Source organism: Mustela lutreola, chromosome 5 (assembly GCF_030435805.1).
Source record: "Mustela lutreola isolate mMusLut2 chromosome 5, mMusLut2.pri, whole genome shotgun sequence".
NCBI classification, from domain to species: Eukaryota; Metazoa; Chordata; class Mammalia; order Carnivora; family Mustelidae; genus Mustela; species Mustela lutreola.
This window is the reverse complement of record NC_081294.1, coordinates 104,642,925-104,664,300: the sequence shown is the minus strand read 5'-3', so window position 1 is coordinate 104,664,300 and position 21,376 is coordinate 104,642,925. Positions and strand designations below refer to the sequence as shown.

Here is a 21,376-nt window from a genome sequence, read left to right as displayed (position 1 = left end):
TAATTATTCTGGCTTAGAATGTTGAATATTGCTCAGGAACATACATGCTTTGGATCTGTTTAGGATGTCCCAGTTTGAGGGGTGCCTGGGTAGCTCAGTCAGTTAAGCATCCAACTCTTTTGGGGGGAAGGGTTTCCTTTTTTAATTTAAATTCAATTAATTAACATATAGCATATTATTAGTTTCAGAGGTAGAGTTGAGTGATTCATCAGTTGCATAGAACACTCAGTGCTCATTCCATCAAGCGTCCCCCTTAATGTCCATCACCTAGTTATCCCCCCACCCCAACAACCCTCAGTTTGTTTCCCAAGATTAAGAGTCTTTTATGGTTTGTCTCCCTCTCTGATTTCATCTTGTTTTATTTTTCCCAGGTTTGTTTATTTTACTAACCAGAATCATGCTGTATGTATTTTTTTTTAAGATTATTTATTTATTTATTTGACAGAGATCACAAGTAGGCAGAGAGGCAGGCAGGGAGAGGAGGAAGCAGGCTCCATGCTGAGCAGAGAGCCCGATGTGAGGCTCGATCCCAGGACCCTGGGATCATGACCTGAGCTGAAGGCAGAGGCTTTAACCCACTGAGCCACTCAGGTGCCCCTGTATTGTTCTTTGATGTACTTGTTGGTGATGTTCTCAGCCTAGCACACTCCTTTTATCCATTATATATTCCATAGAATTAGTGTCACTGTTTGGGTTGCTTCATTCTGCTATTATAGTTATGCCCACCTTTGTGCATGAAATTGAGCACAGGGGCTGGAATTTGAGGGGAAGAGTGCCAGTTTGAGCCCTTAGCAATCTGAGGTGAAGGCATATTGACTTGGCATTGAGCAGGTGGCAGGCCGTGCATGCTGATTGGGCAGTCACTCCTCACAATCTCAGTGCAGCTCTTTCTGCCTGCAGGTCTTGTCCCTGTGCTTAATAAAACCACCTTTTTTGCACTTAGGACATCTCAAGAATTTTTCCTGACTGTTTCCAGACCCTGACCATCATATCACATCAGTACTACTCTTCCAGAGAATCACCTACTTAAGGCATAAATTTTCATTTTCCCTGAAAGCTGGAACCTCCCTCCATCATAGGTCTAGTTTACAAAGATGTAGCTCAAGGCAGGGTTTATGGAAATAATTGTCTGTTTTTGTTCTCCTCTTTTCCAGGCACTGTACCAAAGTTGCTTGGATCAAATGGCATTGTGTATCCAAAGCATTTAACTCAGGATCCCTTGCTGCAGTCTTCACATTTCCACCAGTAAAACCTCCATTCTAATCTTTATCTTGCCTTATTCATACAACTTTCTTAATTATCCTCTTCTGTCAAATGTAAATTATCTTCTAAGAAGGCAGACTAGTAGACATCATATTCTGTGAATAACATAATTCATATGGCTGTTGTAACATAAAAGTGGGAATATAAAAGGACCTATATGGTTGTAAGGCATCTTCATTTTGCTTAAAGTGCTAAAATACTAGCTCTGAGTGGACCATAAGTGGCTAGGTATGTATTTTATAATCCCTAGAATGAATAAACACATAGACATGAAGAGATATAGCCCAAATGACAATAGATAAATTAAAAATATTAAAGAATGTTCAAACAATGAAAGCAAAACAGCAAAGGGGAAAATGGAGAAACAAAAAATGAAGGGAACAAATAGAAAACAAGTAATAAAATAGAAATCCAACCATATCAATAATTACATTAAATGTAAATGGTCTAAACATACCAAATATATATAAAGACAAAGATTGGTCAAACAAGCAAGACTAAAATATATACTGTCTATAAGAAACTCGTTTCAAATGTAATTAAAGTGAAAGGATAGAGTAAGGTATATTGTACAAACACTATCAAAAGAAAGAAGGAATGAATATACTAACATAAGACAAAGCACAGTTAGAGCATAGAAAATTGCCAAGGATAAAGGGAGATTTGTAGGTTAATAAAAGAGTTAATATACCAAAAAGATGTAACAGTCTTAAATGTGAATGCACCTAACAACAGAGCTTCATAACTACCATACAATAATGATAGAAGACTATAACACTCTTCTCTCTGTAATAAATAGAACTAATAGGAAGAAATTCAACAAGGATGTAAAAAATTGACCAATACCATCAAGTCACTGGATCTAACTGGACAGTTATAGAATATGCCATTCCATGATACAAGAATACACATTCTTTGTTTTTTGTTTTGTTTTTAGAGAAGGGGCAGGGCAGAGGGAGAGGGAGAGAGAGAAACTCCTAAACAGTCTCCACATCCAGCGTGGAGCCCAAAGCAGTGCTGGATCTTACACCCTGAGATTATGACCTGAGCCTAAATCAAGAGTTAGATGCTCTGACTTCTAAGCCTATTTAGTCTGCTGAGCCACCCAGGCACTCCAAATATACAATTCTTTGTAAGTGCAAAAGGAATTTTCACCAAGATAGACCATATTCTGGGCTATGAAATATACCTTAACACATTTAAAAACATTGAATTTATACTAAGTGTGTTTTCTGTTATAAGGGAATTAAATTAGAAACCAGTAACAGAGGGCACCTGGGTGGCTCAGTGGGTTAAGCCGCTGCCTTCGGCTCAGGTCATGATCTCAGGGTCCTGGGATCAAGTCCCGCATCAGGCTCTCTGCTCAGTGGGGAGCCTGCTTTCCTCTCTCTCTGTCTCTCACTGCCTGTCTCTCTGTCTACTTGTGATCGCTCTCTAATAAATAAATAAATAAAATCTTTAAAAAAAAAAAAAGAAAAGAAACCAGTAACAGAAAGATAATCTGGAAAATCCCCAAATAACACATTTCTAAATAATCCACAGGTCGGAGAGGAAATCTCAAGGGAAATTGGAAAATGTTGCTCTGAGTGAAAATAAAAATGCAATTTGTGAGCTACAGCTAAATTAGTGTTTAGATGGAAATTTATAGCACTTATAAATGCTCATATTAGAAAATGCTTATTTTAAAGGTGATGTATGGAATTGTTGAATCACTATATTGTACACCTGAAACTAACATTACAGTGTATATTGGCTAACGGGGATTTAATTAAAAACTTAAAAAAATAAAACTGATCTTTTTCCTAAAATCTGCTAATAGAAAAAAAGTTAATATACTTATATTAAAAATGCTCATATTAGAAACAAAAGAAGGATTTCAAAACAATAATCTGACCCTCCCCCTTATAAAACCAAGAAGATTAAGTTAAACAAAAAGCAATCAGAGTAAAAAGCTTCTAAGATAAATAAGTGAATTTAGCAGTTTCCCAGCATATAAAGCCAATATGTAAAGGTAAGAGCAGAACTCATTGATATTAAGAATAGAAAAAAATGATAGAGAAAAGTCAATGAAGCCAAATGCTAGCTCTTTGAAAGGGATGAAAAATTGATAAACATATAGCCAGAATGGTGAGGTATAAAAAGAGAAAAGATATTGAAAACACATATTCAAACAAATACTTGTACATGAATATTTTTATATGTATTATTCACCATAGCCAAAAAGAGAAACAACTGTAATATTCATTAGCTGATGAATAGATAAACAAAATATGGTACATTTATACATGGAATATTTTTCAGCCTTAAAAAGGAATGAAATACTAATACATAGTACAATGTGGATGAGCCTTGAACCATTATGCCAAGAGAAAGAAGTCATATTCAAAAGGTCATATATTTTATGATTCCACTGAAAAACACAGACTACCAAAATGCAAGAAGAATTTGGTAATGTGAATAGTCCTACACCTAGTAAAGAAATTGAAATTATAGTTAAAAATCCTCAAATCTATGGTCAACTAATCTTCGACAAAGCAGGAAAGAATGTCCAATGGAAAAAAGACAGCCTCTTCAATAAATGGTGCTGGGAAAATTGGACAGCCACATGCAGAAAAATGAAATTGGACCATTTCCTTACACCACACACAAAAATAGACTCAAAATGGATGAAGGACCTCAATGTACGAAAGGAATCCATCAAAATCCTTGAGGAGAACACAGGCAGCAACCTCTTCGACCTCTGCCGCAGCAACATCTTCCTAGGAACAACACAAAAGGCAAGGGAAGCAAGGGAAAAAATGAACTACCGGGATTTCATCAAGATCAAAAGCTTTTGCACAGCAAAGGAAACAGTTAACAAAATCAAAAGACAACTGACAGAATGGGAGAAGATATTTGCAAACGACATATCAGATAAAGGACTAGTGTCCAGAATCTATAAAGAACTTAGCAAACTCAACACCCAAAGAACAAATAATCCAATCAAGAAATGGGCAGAGGACATGAACAGACATTTCTGCAAAGAAGACATCCAGATGGCGAACAGACACATGAAAAAGTGCTCCATATCACTCGGCATCAGGGAAATACAAATCAAAACCACAATGAGATATCACCTCACACCAGTCAGAATGGCTAAAATCAACAAGTCAGGAAATGACAGATGCTGGCGAGGATGCGGAGAAAGGGGAACCCTCCTACACTGTTGGTGGGAATGCAAGCTGGTGCAGCCACTCTGGAAAACAGCATGGAGGTTCCTCAAAATGTTGAAAATAGAACTGCCCTATGACCCAACAATTGCACTATTGGATATTTACCCTAAAGATACAAATGTAGTGATCCAAAGGGGCACATGCACCCGAATGTTTATAGCAGCAATGTCCACAATAGCCAAACTATGGAAAGAACCTAGATGTCCATCAACAGATGAATGGATCAAGAAGATGTGGTATATATACACAATGGAATACTATGCAGCCATCAAAAGAAATGAAATCTTGCCATTTGCGACAACATGGATGGAACTAGAGGGTATCATGCTTAGCGAAATAAGTCAAGCGGAGAAAGACAACTATCATATGATCTCCCTGATATGAGGAAGTGGTGATGCAACATGGAGGCTTAAGTGGGTAGAAGAAGAATAAATGAAACAAGATGGGATTGGGAGGGAGAGAAACCATAAGTGACTCTTAATCTCACAAAACAAACTGAGGGTTGCCGGGGGGAGGGGGTTTGGGAGAAGGGGGTGGGATTATGGACATTGGGGAGGGTATGTGATTTGGTGAGTGCTGTGAAGTGTGTAAACCTGGTGATTCACAGACCTGTACCCCTGGGGATAAAAATATATGTTTATAAAAAATAAAAAATTAAAAAAAAATCTTCCAACCACCACAACAACAAAATTCTAGACTCAGATGGTGTCACTGGTGAATTCTACCAAACATTTGAAGAGAAAAATTTCTACCTAATTTTAATTCCATTCATACTTATTTTTACTCTGGAACATAGGAGGAGGTGGAAAAGCTATTTTATGAGGCCAGAATTACCCCATTATCTAAAGCAGAAAATGATAAGACAAGAAAGAAAAGCTACAGACAAATATCCCTCAACACCATGTCAGAAAATAAGATCTAGGAATATGTAAAAAAGATAATACATCATGACCAAGTGATATTCATTCCAGGACTGCAAGGCTGTTTCAACTTATAATTTCGACTTATTGGTTGAAAATCAATCATTGTAATTCACCATATTAACAGACTAAAGTAGAAAATCCACACAATCATCTCAATAGATGCAAAAACCAAAAAAGGATTTGACAAAATTGAACATCCATTAATGAGCAAAACTCTCAGAAAACTAGGAATAGAAAGGAATTTCTTGAACTTGACAAAGAATATCTGCAAAATAACTACATCTTACTTAATGGTTAAAAAAGAATACCTGAATGCTAAGATAAAAAATAAGGGGAATATGTAGAAAAGAAGATAGAAACTGTTTCTATTGGCAAATGATGTGATTGTTCATGTAGGAAAATTCATGGAATCTAAAAAAAAAAAAAAAATTCTAGAACTAATAAATTAATTTAGCAATATTACAGGATACAAGAACAATATATAAAAATTAGTCATTTTTATATATTTGCCAGTAAACAATTCAAAATTGGAATTTTTAAAATTTATGAGAGCACACACAGAAAAGGAAATATTTAGCTGTAAATACTACAAAATACATTCAGAATCTATATACTAAAAATTATAAAATACAAATGAAAGAAGTCAAGGAAGATAATATGTTGTATCCATGAATTCTAAGACTCCATATTGTTAACTTGTCAATTTCCCTCAAATTGATCTATAGATTTTATGTGATCCCAATCAAATTCCCAGCAGGAATTTTTTTAGATAACAGCAAGCAGATTCTGAATTTAGATGTAAAAGCCAGTGAATTCAAAGGGCCAAAAAAATTTTGAAAAAGAACAACAAAAGACTCATACTATCTGATTTTAAGACTTAACTACAAAGTTGCAATAATCAAGAAAGTGTGGTTATTGGTAAAGGCCTGTGATTACAGGCATGCACATTGCCTCCAACCTACATATTTCTCTTTTCCAACTTACATATCTCTCTCTTATACTGAAACAAGTGGAATCAGGGATATTTTGTATTCCAAAGCAGGCCTGTGACAGAGACTTCTACTTATCCTCAAATATTTCCTCTTCCTTCTTTTTTAGTAATAGAATCCCTGACTTTTAATGGGACACAAGGTGGCCCAACTGGAGGCTATATTTTTCCTCCTCTCTTGTAAGTAGGTGTGGCCGTATAACTAAATTCCAACCAATGGGGATGTGATCAGAAGCATTTTCAAGTATCTTCCAGTTTGTGCCCTTACATGGAAAGTGAGGCTGGAATGCAAGCCATCTGGGAACAGGCAGGAAAGGGCAGCATCCTAGAGCATGCATGGAACAACTCAGAGGGATCGAGGCTTCTGGAACCTAACAGAGCAAAGTAAACCTACCATCTATTTTATTTATGCTAGTGTTATTTAATATGTTAAACAATTTAAAAAAAATATGTTAAACAATTAAAACAACATACTAGAGTCTGATGCTTAACCAACTGAGCCACCCAGATGCACCGTGGAATATTTTAAATGTATTCATTTCAAGGATATTTCGATATTGCAAATTATCAATAATAGATTTAGCTTGTGAGGATTCCTTTCACTTACTGTTTGTAGAAAATCAGTCCTATGATATTCATATCTCAATTTAAACCTTCACTTATAGATAAGTAGTGGTTTCTATGAGAATTCTTTGCAAGTATATTGAAAAAAATAAACTTGCTCCACAATTTATTTTTATTAATTATCATAAATTATTATTTTAAAGATTTATTATTTTACTAAATAACATCAACTCTGGATAATTTTTTCTTTGCCTACATGAGTAAGGATAATAATAATAGTTACCATTTATTGAGTACTTACAATGTGCCAGGCATTGTGCTAGATCCTTTATATACATTGTCTTAAATAATTTTCACAACAAGCACAACCCTGTGTGACAGATATTTTAAAAAGATTTTTTATTTATTTGAGACAGAGAGCAAAGTGAGGAAAGGAGAGCATGAGTGGTGGTGGGGTGGGCAGAGGGAGAGGAAGAAGGCTCCTGCTGAGCAGAGAGCCAGAGACTGGGCTCAATCCCAGGATCCTGGGATTATAACCTGAGCTGAAGGCAGATGTTTAACTGATTGAGCCACCCAGGTACTTGTTGTGTGACAGATATTTGATCTCCACATTACAGTTGAGGAAATGGAGTCTCAGAATTAGTTACTGACATTTATCCAGTAAGAACGTAGCTTAGCCAAATTCTAAATCCTTGCTTTTAATCATTTCAGGAACTTCACTGCATGGCTGAATGCCAAAACATTTGAGTAAAAAGTTGGGGGGAAATCAGTTACTTGGTGTCATATAGACTTTCATTTGTTTTGCTGAGTTCAATTGTATTGAATTCCATTATTTGGATTTCTTATGTGGCTAAAAATCCAAGGAAATTGGTTGAATTCTATCAGCTCTAAAGTTTCCAAATCATTTGGAAGCATGTAACTCTTTTAGGAAAAGAATTCTTAAGAATCTCAATTATATGATTAAATGGCAATCACACCCACACATCATGTACAAAAAAATGTGGTAATAAGGGAAGAGAAATAATTGTGGTTATAATTAAATAACAACATAATAATTAAATATTAGAGTAGTAATGTTAGAATTGGAAGTTGTAGAAGTTTAAATGAAATTTCTGTCTTCAATTAAGAAGTAATATCTTTATATTAATTTAAAATATTGGGGGAAAAAACCTATTTCAAAAAGTCTGCCTTCCTCTTGCCAGACTACTCTGCAGGATCCTAGTAAGCTTTCACAGATTTTTTTTTGAAGTTAGGTTTATAAACTAAGAAGAATTCTCTAAGCCTTACATAGTTTACTACAATAAGCAAAAACTCTGTTGGAAGATAAATTTTAAAATAAGTAAATAAGTTAAGTTTAAAAACCTCTATGAATGAATCTTTGTGAACCAGTATTTAGAGTATTCTTTTGGTAATCTAGAAACTGTAATCTGTTGTCCAAAATCCTTATCTTTTTTGTGTTACATTTCCTATTGCTATCAAAAAAGAATACATAATGACAACTGAAAATATTTCACACCTAAGAAAGAAATCTTATTGAAAAGAATAAAGAGTCATAGATAGGATAAAAATAAACCAATCATAAATATTTTGTGGTAGTTTCAAATAGAACAGTCATAGAGCTCATGATAAACACATAAAAAGACTTTACCCATAGCGTGAAATCCAAAAACACCTTTCAGGTCTCTCTTGATTGACCCTGAATAAAAGTCTTACTTCAGGTGACAAAAAAAGGTCCATTAATGTTGCTCATGCATTTCAACATAAAAATGGAATGGAATCATTGACTACAGGTAGAAATGTGCAAAACTACTCAAGATAAATATGCTGCTTTGAGGCTACACATTCACTCCACTTTTGTCTGCCAGCTTGATTTTTGAATTGGGCACTCATGGATAAAAGGTATGTGATCTGAAAAAATAGTGTGTGTCTTTTAAAAGGCAGTGTCATGTAATGTCATTCCTTTTGGCAAAATTTATGTTACACGGTATTAGACTATGGCCTAGCTAATGTAACATGATGCATTAAAAACTGCACATCATGATTGCAATATGTGTCAGAACAATGAATTGTTATATCAGATACCTGTTCAGCTGTAAATAGGGCCCTCTCTAAGTCACTGACAAAAGGATTATATTCTCTAGATGCCTGTAGAGAATTTTTATTATCTAAAACATGTAGCCATCCAACATTCATACTCTGTGAACTGTGGCCATTTAAGTTACATGTTTACTACATGTACACAATGAGAATGCAACACATTATGGAAGCCACAGTTGGAGATGTTTTTGTTTTCATTGGCATATTCCAAAGATCCAATGGTTATATCTTCCCCTCCCCACAGCAGAGACATATCCATGGAATTCTAATGGATTCTCTATTAGTTAGAAAGTCCTTTGGACTGCTAGTAAGAGAAAGCCCATAAAGAATAGCATAAATACATAAGGATTTGTTTTTATCACCTGAGTAGCAACGTACGGCTGCTGGTTTGGTTTTGATTTTGGTTCTGAGACAGTAGCTCAGTGATGTCAGGATGGTGTCTCTGAAAAGTTTATCTTTTCCTTATGATTGAAAGATGGATGTTTTAATTTCAGTTACTCCATCTACTTTTTAAAAAAAGATTTATTTATTTATTTGCCAGGGGGAGAGAGAGAGAGAGAGAGAGCAATCACAAGTAAGCAGAGAGGTGGGAGGCAGGGGGCAGGGGGAAGTAGGCTCTTGACAAGCAGAGAGCCTGATGCAGGGATTGATCCCACAGCCCTGAAATCATGACCTGAGCCGAAGACATAGGCTTAACCCACTGAGCCACCCAGGCACCTCTCCATCTACTTTCATGAAAGGAATGGGCATAAGGCAGATCCCTGTCTTTACTGCTCTTATGAAGATATCCAAATCAATTCCAGCAACTACCTACATATCCCACTTATATGTAATTGTCCAGAACTGTTTACCTGGAGACCTCTAGTCACAAGGGAAGTTGAGAAAATAGGCCTTGCAATGGAGCAGGCAAGGAAGAAGGGTTTGGGGAATGAACATTGGGTAGACCAGTTAGTAGTGTCTATTATAGATGCTACTAATAATTTATAAACAGAGCAGAAGTACAGTATGGGGAAGGCTTTAAAAAGTGATGAATTCATATGGTAAAAAATTTGCTATTGACTTGTACTTCACACCACACACAAATATGAATTCTAGTGGAATGTGGGTGTAAATGTGTGAAAGATAAAAATCATCTATAATAAAAGACAAGATAATATCTTTATGACCTTGTATGTAGGCAAAGATTTCTTAAATAGGGAATGAAGAATACATACCATAAAGGGAAAAATGTCATAACTGGATTGCTAAAATCAAAATCTAAAATTGAGAACTTCTGTTCATCTGATATACCACCCGAAAGGTGGAAAAGCAAGCCAAGAATTGTGGTGTTTCTGGTTTTTTGCTATTATAAATAATCCTACCTGAGCATTCTTGTGCATGTCTTTTAGAAAGCATATGTGAGCATTTGTACTGATACTTGCAGAAGAATTTGTGGTCATGGGTCATGTGTATGTTCACCATCTGTACATTCTGTCAGATCATCTTGGGTAGGGCCCAGTGCATGGTGAGCTGCAACCAGACCTTCCTCCATGAATTCCTAAGAAGTCATGTGTTCAGCCAGAAGTGATATGTCTAATGCCCTGGCCAACCCTCTTGGATTAGTAGAAACATGGGGAAAGAAAAGAAGACTGGGTCACAGGTGACATCAGTCGACAATTGGTATATTAGTTTCCCACTGCTGCTGTGACAATAACCAAAACGTAATGGCTTAAGAAAACATCCCTAGGGAATGCCCTAAGTTCCAAACACATTCTTCCCTACATCTCCTCTGATGTCATAACCCGAAATCCTCATGGTATTTGGGATCAATTTCCACTACCAGTAGAGTAAGTTCTTTCTTTTAGTGGGGGGAGGGACCTAGTAGTCCACTCACATAAGGAGCCCAAAGCAATAGTATAATAGTATCCAATAGTAGCCATAGCTTCAAATTCAGTAGAACTTTTACTATTTCCTATAGTGGAAGCATTCTCCATGGAATCAAGAACTTTAATGGAGCCCAAGATGATATGGACAAAAAGAACAAATACCACAAGCAGTTTACTGGATGTGATGGTAAAAGGTATTTATCCTATCTTCATCAGTTGGTTTCTTGGTTCCATTCCATGTATTCTATGTATTGAGGTAGAGTATATCAGCTATTCAGGGCATATGTCATATCCTGGGGAATAAAGCTCCAACCAAGTTGTAACATTAGCTGAGTCTTTAGTAGGTTATTCTATCTTTCTATTAAACTGGTTGCTTCTAGGTGATGAATCATACAGTAAGATCAGAGGATTCTGTGGTCCCATTATTATACTTCTCCGATCTCAGGCAATGTTGAGTGTGATACTCTGTCAATAAGCAAATCCCTACTTAGAGTAAATGTCAATTCTGGTAAGGATAGATCACTGTCTATATCAATTTAGATCCTTCAAGAAGGAGAAACCAAGATAGGATTAGACATGCAAGGATCTATTGAAGGAAACACGTGTGAAGGACATGAGCTGGGAGAAACTTGAGACTGCAATACAGATCTGGTCTGACACTTGTGAAAAGGAAGGAAGGAAAGTTTGGGTAGAAAGAGCTTTAGACTTCAGTGTAGTTCTTGTGAAGTCCTCCCAGGTTGATGGGGCGTTCCTGAGCAAAGGTTTCCCATTAGAGGAATCCCACCTTGGACAGGAATCATCTAGCTCTGATACCACTGCTGTGCATAGTAACTGGCTGGGAGAGAAGCATGTTCTTGGAGTAAATACATGGATCCAAAGGTGTAGAAGCTCAAGGCTGACAGTTAACTATGCTTCACACAGAAGATTCTCTTAAAGGTAGACCTGAAAAGTGTACTCTGTACTCTGGTTGCCACACTGTATATTCCAGGGAGGAAGGGTTCTTATGTAATCAAGCTTTCAACCAGATAGTCTTCTCCTGGAATGGCACCATATCAAGGGCTCAGTATTGGTCTCTACTGCTGGTAGGTTAGACGTTCACCAATGACAGCAACTAGGTCAGCCTCTAGGAAAAGGAGTCCATGCATAGTCTCTGCATTAGTTATCTATTGCTGCATAAAAAAGTACCCCAAAAGTTATCACACCCTCAATATAAAACCACTGACCAAGTGCTCTCTTAGCCACTTTGCAGCAAGAAGATTTCTCTTTCCAAGTGTCCTTGAGGGCAACCTCTAACTGGGCTATCATGCAGCAGCAGTCCCTATAGAGTTAACATCTACTTATTGTACTGACCCATCTGTGAATGAGGTCCATATTTCCTTCTTCCATCACAAAACTTTGGTTGAAGGGAACCCCCAGGGAAGCCATAGAGTTGAAGGAGATGTGTTGGTAAAACTAACAGAATTAGAGTTCCTATGAATTCACAGGTAACTTCTGGATCTGCCCAGGCTCAATCCCAGATGTACCATTTTTGCACAATGGATTACTATTATGCCCACCCATAATGAATCCGATAACACTCTTCTGATAATCGGTGGCTTCGTCCCTTTAATTTCTTGGTGGCACATTATTAATTGTAAGTCTTTCCTAGGGCCCACAGTGTTTCTGGGTTGTCTTTTAAAAAGTGAGTATTTCTCTGCCACAGTAGGCATGACCTATATGCCTTTCTGCTCTTCAGGTTTACCAGAGACTCCACACAATATCCTTAGCCATGAGATGCATCAGCATCATTGAATCTCCTGGTTTGTGTGCTGCAAATAGTAGGGGAGCTTGTCCTGCAGCCCAAACTAGATACAGAACCCCACTCTTGCTCTGTCCCCGCTCAAAGCTGCTGTGTTCTGCTTCACCTGATTAATCTGCCAGAATAGTATTCCCAAGTGCAACATATTACTACCCCACTTACTTGGAAAGTGATTCCAAGGCCAGGAGTGAGCAATGGATAAAAGAAACTGGGAAAGAGGAAAAGAAAATGCAAGTGTGGTTTATTGAGTTCGTCAGTTGCTACAGGTGATTGGTATTCGATTCCATGGGATCAACTGAAGAGATTTATGAAATATGTTTACTGTGTGGAGAGCTAAAGAGGGGGAGCATTTGATCTATAGACCGCTGAAGAACTGGGTTGTACACACATGTGTACCGAGAAGTTTCCCATGTGTCTCTCCCTTGCCTGTGGGTCTCTGGCCTAGGCCTGAAGTAAGCAAGGTACTTCCAGATTGCAGTCCTGCAATGCTGGTCAAAGCCTGAGTATGGCTGGATGCCACCACAGTAGCTCCAGTTAGAAGGAGGACCAAGAGAATTTGAAAAAAAAATGTACAAGTAGCAGAGAAGAAAGTGGATCTTCTAGATCTCTTTAGAAGAGATGTAATTCCTAATGATGAAGGAAACATTTCAAGTCTTACAAGCACCCAGACGTAATTATCAGAGGCACTTCACAAAAATGTACTTCTATCAGGAGTACTTCCTTTATTTAAATGATCTCTCCAGGGATGTCTTCTCCAGTTGGCCACTTGGTTCTACTCAACAGAAGTATAGCATCAGAGCAACTGCACGTTAGGCCTATATAAGTCTCACTGAGTACAGGTTGTCTCAGAGTTCAAGGAAGGTAAAGACATGACCAGTCTTTGGTTTGTGTCAAAATTAGAAATCTATCTCAGTCCCATATTTGACTTTTCTTTAACTCTGAAAATACTTACTATGCATCTCTTAAGAACTAGGCATTGAGCTTGGTGTTGAGGAGACTAAGATGAATGTATGTGGCCTCTCTTGAGGAGCTTGTAGTCAGTTGGGAGAGAATGGCATGGAGGGATGGTGAGACTGAGTTTGTAGCTCTGCAGACATATGGGGAAAACAACTAGTTATTTGCGAGGGAATCTGCAGTGTTCTTTAGTAAAATATTACCACAACCCTCCAAAATCAGCAACGCAAGAATTGACACTCAGAGAGGAGATAACAACACTTTTCTCTTCTTGCTCTGACAGATTCCTCCAGTTTGGGGGGATCTCCTCAGCCCTCTGTCTCAAATGTTGATAAATGTATCCCTTACAGAGTCTCCTATGGATTCATTCCTATAGTTCACCTAAGACCCAGGCTGGAATATTTAAAAACAGCCCAATTAAGGTATATGGGTAGCAGAACAAAAGGACGCCAAACAGTGAGAAATGTATATTACATAGTTTGTATTTCTTTTTTTTCTTCCCTTTTTTAAAAGTAGTCCAGCTTGGAACCTAACATGGGGTTTGAATCACGACCCTGAGATCAAGACATGAGCTGAGTTGGATGCCCAACTGACTGAGCCATTCAGGTGCCCCATTTTGTACATTTTGTACATTTCTGTATTCATATGAATGTGCATCCTACTGGGTTCTTAGTTTCCTGTTTAGAACCTCTTTCCCAGATTACTTAATTATTTAATGAATACTTTGTATGGGGCTTACTAAGTACCAGCACTATCCTAAACACTTTAAAAATGTTAACTTATTTTAAGCTTTATAACAAACTGATGAGGTGGGTATTATTATCATCCACATTTTAAAGAGGAAAAAACTGGGGCATAGAGAGGTTAATAACTTGTCCAATTTTACACAGTAAGAAGCAGAGCTATGATGTGACCTTAGGTAGTCAGGGCCAGAGTTCATGTTCTTAACCCACTACTGTAAACTCCTGACATTAGGACAATTTCACCTGATTCCTTATCCTTAAGGGTGGGGCCAAAGTCCATGATCTTAACCCATAGCCTCGAGTGTACAATATAATATAGACAGACACAGGTAAACACACACTGTCCTTAAGGGCCTGGGCATGGACCTGGGTATACACAGCAGCAGCAGCAGCTGTCTTTGGGTTATAGTAATTACTGGTTTACAGTAAAGTCACAAATACAAAATCATTAAAATTAAGGAAAGAAAGGACAAAAGGGTAGAGATGGAATTGGGGTTGGAAAAGACAGTCAGTGTTTACATCAGAAAATCTAGACTAAGGGAAACTCCTGCAAAAGCTCTGAAGTTCTGGAAATCAAGGTAAAAAGACTATGAAGAGTACATGGCTTTTATTGCGTAACTGAAGGGAGATCCTTGACAGTTCCAGACCCCTAGTTGCACAATCTTTTGGTTTGTGGGTTTGGCTGCTGTTGTTCCTTTGCCTTAAAGGGGTTCCCAGTAACTTAATATTAATTATTGGCTAGATTTCTAACCATAGCATTTTGCTGGTTTAAGTCTGCTATTTTTTGGTTTTGTTTTGGAACCCCACCCCTGCCCCCCACCAGTAGGTCATAAATTTGCTGTGTCACTTGAAATTGTGTTTCAGTGTGCCACCAGTCGGTTGACATTATTTACTGAACTTCAGATCTGCTGTGTATGGAACCTGGGTCTTGAAGGACTTTCAAACAATGATTTTTAAAAGAAATACACTAAAAATAAAATTTAATATTGGTTGATTCAAAAGCATGCAGGCAGCATTGAATAGGGAGAGATCAGTCATGGCAGACTTTCTCCAGAAGGTGGGCTTTGATCCTGGATTTAAACTAAAGGTCTTGCACTGGCAGGGGTGGGAGAGTGTTCCAGACCTAGCCATGAATGAGGAAATCAAGTGTAGGGAATGGGAAAGACAATCGGGTAGGGTAGATGTCTTTGAAGGATGATACCAAGAAATAAAAAAACAAAAGAGTCTCTGCCCTGCACCCTTTGGGGGACTTCATCAGGAAGAGGCTGTGTGGAAGTGCACTTCTTTATGCAACAGACATGTTGTTTGAAAGTATAAAACAAGAGTCAAAAGTGGAGTATCTACTGCGCATCAGGCACTGAGATTTAATTTTCATATCTACTCTGTAAAGTGGGCATGATTTCCATTTTGCATACAAGGGATAAAAGGCAGTGGGCTCAGCGGTGAGGTTAAATGGCCCATGTGCCCAGTGTTGTTTAATTGGCTCCAGTGTCGGTTGGTTTGTATGACCACCAAGCCCAAGCTTTGGTATGCCACATAAATTTTTAAGTTGAATATTTAAGATAACCAAGTGGTGATGATTATTTTTAATAAGTCCTAGAGTTATTTCCTTTGTGAGTTACATGTTTTGCAAACATGTTTTGCAAAGGTCCGAGGTAGAGGGTAAAGATTTTCTTGACTGAGTGCATGATGGTAGTTTATTTATTAAACATACATTACTTTGTCCCATTTGACACCAGATGACACCAAAAAATCCTTAATACAATTTTTAGGTCATTCTGTCCATTAAGTAGATCATTTCGCAAAGCAATGTCATGGCCAACCAATCTACCGGAGAAGATACTGAAGTTTCCCACAACGCCCAGGCTGTGGAGACCGGGGAAAGTGTAACTTGTGTCCACACTAAAAGAAAGGCTGTTCAAACACTAAAAGGAAGGCTGTCCAAGCGAGACGAGGACAGGTTCCACGAGCGGGAAAGTGGGTGGAAGCCGATGACAGCAGGTGCAGAGAGTGACCATCCCCAGGCCCGCGAACCACCCGCCTCGACCCCGCCCATCGGTGTGGCCCGCAGCAGAGCCGCGCCGGGGTCTGCGCATGCGCGCGAGGTCGCGGCAACTACGCCGACAGTACCACCTCCTACGCGCCGTCTTTCTCCACGGTTACCCTAGCTCTCCACCCCTCCTTTCCGCGGCGCTCGAGGGATCATGGCCGATCCTCGCGTGAGGCAGATCAAGATCAAAACCGGCGTGGTGAAGCGGTAAGGAGCCGTGAGCGGCGCACACGCCAGCGCCTCGTCTCCTTAGCCTTATGGCGGCCCGAGAGGTTGGGCGGAGCCTCCGCAGGCCCGAAGCGGGCTACGGACTCCAGGCCTCACCTTGGTCTCGGCGGCCCGCGGGGCTAGGGTGGGGACGCAGTAAGGGAAGCGTCGGAGCCTGAGTCCGCGGGCCGGGACACGCCCCTCCCTTGCCTTTCTCCAGGACAGACCTAGCGGTTGGGCGGTGAGGGTCGGCGCGCCCCGCCCCTCGGGCGCCGGCGGTTGGGGAGACCCGGGAACCGCGGCTGGGGAGCTGGAGGGGCGGCGGCCCGGAGGCGGAGAGGACGCGGTTTGGGGTCCTGCCTCCGGTGTGCGCGCACCGCGGGTCTCCCTGCCCAGCTGGACTGGGGGGAGGCGGATCAGTTCATCACCAGCCCTCAGGTGGAAGCGCTAGCCCGTTCTAAACTTTAGAGGGGACGCCGAAATCCGGGCCCTAGTCAGAAAGGAGGCCTTGTTGCGGCCCTGTGATCTAACATGGCAGGCGGGACTCCCAGTCTCTGAGAACTTCCAGCACACTCATCAAACTTGCGTGACCTAACTCTCCCCCGTCAGCTTCCCCGAAGCTCGCCCCGGAGCTTGTGGGATGCTGTTTAAATAACTATCCTGGGTAGGCCAGTCCTGTAATCGGCCGTAATTCCGAGTGCTGTTAAGACACTTCAATACTTACTAGACTTTTATGGTTCAGACCCGGGAAATCAAACTTTTGGATGGGGCATTCTCGGGAAAAAAAATAAACAGCCCCCAGAAGAAGCAGGTTATCTTGCAGTAGAAATAAATTGTCTGGTCCTAGCCGTTTGGCTTCTTCCTCTTTGCCTACCTTTCCTCCCTTTGTTGGTCTTTCCACCGGAGGAAGGACAGGCAAAGGGAAGAATAAATTCACTTACTGAGATACAGCCTCTGAGGCTTGACCCAGGATTGCACTGTTCTTGGCTAGAAGCTTTATTGTTACGGCAGTAGGAAGAGTCTATGAATAATACTTAAATGCACAGCCTTTTCTCAAGTGAGACTGTTTGGGTTCAAATTTTGATTCTGCCATTTATTATGTATTGTTGAATGCCTTACATTGCGCCGTGGCTCAGTTGCCCCATCTGTACAATGGAATTAGTAGCCACCTCATGCACCTGTTGGAAGCAGTGCCTGCTATGCTCTTTAACACAATATGTGGCAAATAGCAAGTGGCTAGTAAATGTTAACTTAATAATGTTGTTTGCGTACGTGTTTTACAAATGAGAAGCTGAGGTTTAATGAAGTTAAAGTAGAAAAACTAAACTTGTGCTAGTTAATGGCAGAACAGGGAAAAAGATCCAAAGTTTCTGATCTACAACTGCTTAAACTGCAATGCTCTAAAAGAGTATTCTTAAAGATATGTGAAGTAGGAGGGAAATTGACATGTATAATTGAAAATATAAATAATTTGCACTATCACTCATCCTAGAATTCTGTTGTTCACTTTTACTAGATTTTGGTTATGTCGTTTTAGTAACTCTATTTGCCAGAAGTACCAGCGTAGGCCAAAAGTCATGAGAAATGACTTCTAATGGTAGTTTTCCATTAATTACCTGTATGATCTTGTCCTTTCTCATCCTAATGGCCTACACTAGTTTATAAAATTAGTTTTAGTAGTTATATGATTATAATACATATTCTAGAAAAAACACACCCATTTAAATAATAATCTAAATTTTTTGGCTTTCAAAAATTATCAAGTGCGTATGGAAATAAAGTTTAGTTTTCAATTTATTTCAGTAGTAGAGCATTATCAAACTTTAATTTTGATTCTTCATACTTCAGTACAAAAAATTTATCGTTTTTGTGAAACCCCTTTGTAATTTACTATTTACTTAAAATTTATGTATTTACTCAAATTGTTTATAAATTACTGGAAATGTCTACCACAGATTTTTTTTTCGTAGTTTTTCTAATGACAGTTGAGTGTAGAGCTTCCCCAGTTGTACTAAAAGATAAATTCTTTAGAAAACCTAAAACTTCTATTTTAACTGTTCATTATTTATATTTTACCTTAGTAGACAACCATCTAAATCCATAAATACTGTTCCCTGTCTCTCTTCTGTTATTTTTTGCTGGAAAGTTATTTTACTATGACTTTTTCCATCTTTTGTCTTAGTGTCCTATTTTTAAAATTACACATTTTACTTCAGCAAAGAAAAAAGTAGGTAACACAGATACATCAGGAACATATTAATAATTGTTAGGGTGGAATAATCATGGGCTTCATTGTTCTTCTCTGTATATGTTTAAAATTTTTCATAATAATAAGGCCTTCAAAGTTATGCATTTCTTTCCTCCAAATTTAGTTTCAGAGACTTCTTGAGTAGTTTTATGATTCAGACATGTTTTGTGAACAAATTCAATGGTTTTTTTAAAGCAGTGGTCTAAAACCCAATATCTATTCTCAGCACCTTTTTTTTTAGCCAGATGTTAATTTCCCATAGCCTCATTTCCCTTCAGAAGTCCTAAGTTCTATTTGAAAGAGGACATTTAAAGTCATCATTCCTGTCTCCAGTTACTTCAGTTTTTCTCTCCAGGAGTTGAGAACCATTAGAATTATATTCTAGTTATTACTCCTAGAGTTAAGTATCGGTGGCTCTCCTAGGGAGGGTGAATTCTTAGAGTTTAGTGTCTAATCAATCTGCTAGAATACTAAAGGTGATCCAGAAGTTCCCATAGTGGGTTTTAGTAAGAAATCTGAGTAGAGAGGTGGAAAGTTACTAGAGTATGGAAATAGGCAGGAAGTAGATGATGTATTTGGCAACAGAGAAATCAATGAATGAAATAGGAGAGTTTCAGTGTGTTGGCAAATGGTGAAGGCAATCCAGTGATGGCAGCCATGTTAGCAAAGTAGAAGCAAGTTTCTTTTCTTTCTTTCTTTCTTTTTTTTTTTTTTAAGATTTTATTTATTTGACAGAGAGGGAGAAGTAAGTAGGCAGAGAGGCAGGCAGAGAGAGAGGGGAAGCAGGCTCCCCGCTGAGCAGAGAGCTCGATGTGGGGCTCAATCCCAGGACCCTGAGATCATGACCTGAGCTGAAGGCAGAGGCTTAACCCACTGAGCCACCCCTAGAAGCAAGTTCTAAGGGTTTTAGGGAAGGCCTTGCAGAAACAGGCAGAAGCCTTATGGTACCCTAGACCTAAAGAAACTTAGTTATCTCATATGGTAACAAAGGGAAACGATCTGATTGCTGGAAATAGAATTTGAGAGAGATTAGAACCCTAGAAACAAGAGAAGAGTCCAGTTACTAGGAATGGTTTGTAAGAGTTGGACAGCAAAGAGGCTAACTTGTACTGAACCTCTTGAGAACTCCTTAAATATCCCCTTCCCAGTAACAGGTTTGTTTTTCCAGAGCTAATTATGGCTGTGAGAGATGTGTGCAGTTTCTTCAAGCAGCAGCCTTTGTTCACATGTGAGTCATTATTTAACGAGTACTGGTGGGTTCGGGTCTGGCAGGTGCTTTTTAAAGTTACAGATCTGTGTTTCAGGCAGATTGCTAGACCTACTGGTATCTGTCATTGGGTCACAGCTAATGTAGAAGCCCTAGGAGGGAGTTAGCAAATACCTCTTCAATTTTTATTTTCTCCAGTGCATAACTGAAAATCCTCCCACTCCCTTAAAATATATATATAATATATATATAATATATATATAATATATATAACATATATATTAAATATATATATAATATATATATTTGGTGGCATCAGTTGTTCCAATTTACCTGGGGTTGAGGGGTTTCTAAGACGTAGAATTTTTTTGATGCTAACACTGGGAAAGTCAGTCAAAGCAGGGTGATTTGTATTAGTACTTCTGTAACTAGCTAACATAGCACTGTTCTGTGTGCCGTGATTTATTTGAAGGCTCTTTGCTGATAATACAACTGTGAATTGAATGTAGTACCTTACTTAAATTAAAACTTAACTGTGTCCTGTAAATATGAATCCTTGCCAGAGTAGTTTTCTGTATCAGTTTAAATTGTTAGTGATTTAGAAAATAACTTTCATTAAAGTAGAAGAAAATAGAGGCTCAATGTTTTAAATGTTGATACGGTATTTCAGCTCAATGTCTGTGTCTACCATAAATTCCCCAGTAAGATTTGTGTTTATAAAAGAAGTATTTTTTACTAGATTTATGGTAAATACAAGAAATACTTTTACAAAAACAAACTGTTGTCATGCATTTAACATGAAGTTTATTTAATAACCTTAAAGCCAAGTTATTTTCAGTAAAGCTTGCTAAATTAGCCCACTGGTGAGTGAATTAAGTGATTAAAAATACTTTCTTAAATATATCTTTTCATAACCATTTTAGATTGGTGGTGGTTTAAAATCCAGTGTGAACAAAGAATGTTAGGGCATTGGAAATAGCACTGACATTGGCCCATAGTTTTCCTCTGATTAAATGAAAGTGACACCAGTAGATTAGAATGAGACTAGGACAATTCACACTGCAATTGTGTTAGTTTAACTTTAACAATCTTTTAACACTCTTGTTTAAATGTAGCTGACATACCATAATTACAAATCTACAAGCCTTGATTATAGAATTTTACATCATGAATCAGTGGGGAAATTGTATTGATTTTTTTTTTTTTAAAGCAAGTACCTTTCCCAAACTGTGGCATCTTCCCAAATGTTTATACCTT

The 21,376-nt window shown here is 38.4% G+C and overlaps 1 protein-coding gene across 1 annotated transcript in view; it reads left to right on the top strand.

Moving 5' to 3' along the window:
• The first annotated feature begins 16,493 nt into the window (after nucleotides 1-16,493).
• Nucleotides 16,494-21,376, top strand: part of TBCA (tubulin folding cofactor A) — a 78,108-nt gene continuing 73,225 nt past the window's right edge. The window contains exon 1 of the mRNA XM_059175300.1: nucleotides 16,494-16,664. Coding sequence (XP_059031283.1) covers nucleotides 16,612-16,664 — 53 coding nt within the window. The 5' untranslated portion in view covers nucleotides 16,494-16,611. The remainder of the gene's footprint in view (nucleotides 16,665-21,376) is intronic.